The sequence below is a fragment of the Perkinsus marinus genome (assembly GCF_000006405.1).
Source record: "Perkinsus marinus ATCC 50983 genomic scaffold scf_1104296938800, whole genome shotgun sequence".
In the NCBI taxonomy this organism is placed as follows: domain Eukaryota; phylum Perkinsozoa; order Perkinsida; family Perkinsidae; genus Perkinsus; species Perkinsus marinus.
The window spans coordinates 1-2,371 of record NW_003213309.1 but is presented as its reverse complement, the minus strand read 5'-3'; the positions used below and the strand labels follow the sequence as shown (position 1 = coordinate 2,371).

General features: G+C 44.7%; 1 protein-coding gene across 1 annotated transcript; it reads left to right on the top strand.

Annotated features, from left to right (window-relative positions):
• Positions 1 to 340: 340 nt before the first annotated feature.
• On the top strand, positions 341 to 2,257 carry Pmar_PMAR024451 (Deoxycytidylate deaminase, putative; the record flags this gene model as incomplete). Its single annotated transcript, XM_002782562.1, has 4 exons — positions 341 to 472; positions 679 to 725; positions 1,187 to 1,273; positions 2,134 to 2,257. Coding segments are annotated over 4 exons (390 nt in total), but the record flags the coding sequence as incomplete, so codon positions are not given.
• Positions 2,258 to 2,371: the final 114 nt, after the last annotated feature.

The following is a 2,371-nucleotide window of genomic DNA, read 5'->3' as shown; positions in this document are numbered from 1 at the left end:
GATGCTCAGAGTATCATCTTTTACGTGATACTTCAGTGTCCAGTTCGATTGAGTCGAACTGGATGCTCATACTATGAGCAGCACGGCAGATGCTCTACTCTCTTGCTCATACTAATGCTCATACTGCTGCTACTGCTATCAGCACATATGCCTCAGTGGCCACCCTATGAGCCTTATAGGGTGGTTACTGAGGCAGTGAAGGCGATGATACTATACGATTCCAGCATGGAACCTTTGTGTTTTAAGACACCCTCGTGTTGTGTCATATGTCTCCTAACCATACCAATAAAAGAATGTACATCGAGCGGCTCGACTGTTTAGCGGTGGTATTTCTAATAACATGGCTGATTCGCCGACTATGAGAGTCCCCGAGGATGATTGCGGTCCGAGAGAGGATAACCTCGCATGGACAGAATATTTTATGGCGCTCGCGCATGTTACAGCGATGAGGAGCAAGGACCCTTCCACGCAGGTTCGATCCCCGGCGGCAGCGATATTCTATCTGAGTTGTGGAAACACTTTATCCCGGTCTATTCCATAGGCAAAAACAATTTCTACTCGGCAAATATTGAGATTTTCATTATCTCGTACCGTGAAGTAGGATAATTTAAAAGTCCCAATCATATCATACGAATCGTATGTGATTTGCTCTATCACTTTCGGGAGCTTTATCCTCAGGTTGGCGCTGTTATTGTGAATCCTGACAAGAAGGTGGTGGGAATAGGGTAGGTTTAGTCTGATAGATTAGCAATGGAAGGATAATCTGAGAATAAGTCGTGAAGTTACATTATAGCATGACGGAATTTCACGACTTGTTCCCGCATGAGGAGGTTCCGATGCCCTTCCATTCAGTTGTGGTGATGGTATTGGTGTCATGTTTTAGTAAGGAGTAGTAAGGAGTTAGTGACACCGGTGCCTCCCACAGGTTTCCTCTAAGAATTTCTCAAATTCTCTTCAGAATTCTTATATTGTTACCAACAGACGTAGTCGACTTTGTGCAAATTTTCCTTCGGCACTTGTCCTGATGATTCAACTTTATACTTCATCTTGTGTCAATGTAAACTTGATCTTAGTTCAGCAGAGCCTTGGTAGGAATAGGAATGCCGATGATTGTCATGAACTTTCGAGTCAGCTTCTCAGTTTTCTCTTCTCTAAGTGATTATAGAGACATGAAGAGTGTCGTCAGGTACAATGGCTTCCCATCGATGGGTGAGATCGATAACGATGCTTTGTTGAACTGGGGAAAGAAGGGGGATAAGCCGATCGATTCGAAGTATGGGGACGCAAGGGTTGAGCAGTGTTGAAAGATGTGCACATGGTCAGCTACGCGTGTTGATGACAATAAGGGAATTCTATCTCGAGTCGTGTCTGAATTCTCGCTATGTATAGCGAGACTAGGGATCCGAGTTCAGCCGAGAGAACTAAACGTATATCCTAGCGCTGCTAGAGGGCATGCATGTATATGCTATCAGAATTAGCCTGTCCTTGCCGAGGACTCCTTGGTATATTGCATCATTGGTGTGCTTCCTGAGGGACTGTGGACGTGGCTACTCCCGAGTTCGCGATTGAAGGGGATTATGATAATAATACCCCGGCGATTAGTAATCGCCGATTACTCATAGTGTATTTCGTATAAGACGTTGTAACTCTGCTCCGATGGTAATTTGGGCGGCATTTTGTGTCAACGACGGAGAATAGTTTCGTGGGGGCCAAGCTTGGCTTGAAATCCGAACATACTGATAGAAAATTGTGGGAAATTCCCACAGTTCGCGATTCCCATGGTGGCAATCCAACTGGGAGTCGCTGTGTAGAATTGAAAAGATTGCAGAACTCAGAATCAGGATAGGAAACCATCAAGTATCAAGTATGCAGCATGAGAAATGTTTTAGTGGTTTTCGTACGCTTTTACATTCACCCCTTTAGCGATTTTCAGAATGTTGTGGAGTTCAGCCGAGAAGGTTCGAAATATATTCCGAACTATGGTACCATATCACTTCACGTGTGATAATGAATTGCGGAAGCGATTATGCGTTCCACACTTATAATGCCCTTTCACGACCATTGAAATGCAGTAATGATATTGTTCGTTTGAAATCGAACCGAGGATCTCGTGAGTGCCACTGTTCTGGGTAGGTACTGGTTCGTCTGCCACGCCGAGATGAACGCAATAATGAATAAAAACCAACACGATATTCGAGACTGTGCGATATATACCACTCTTTTCCCCTGTCACGAATGCACCAAATTAATTCTGCAGGTTTGTTGTGTGGTTGCTTCACGCGCCACAACCTTATCGATTCAGGCGGGTATCACGTGTGTGTATTACGCTTCTGATAGTCATCATGGAACGGACAGCGCTCGAGCGAGCCGA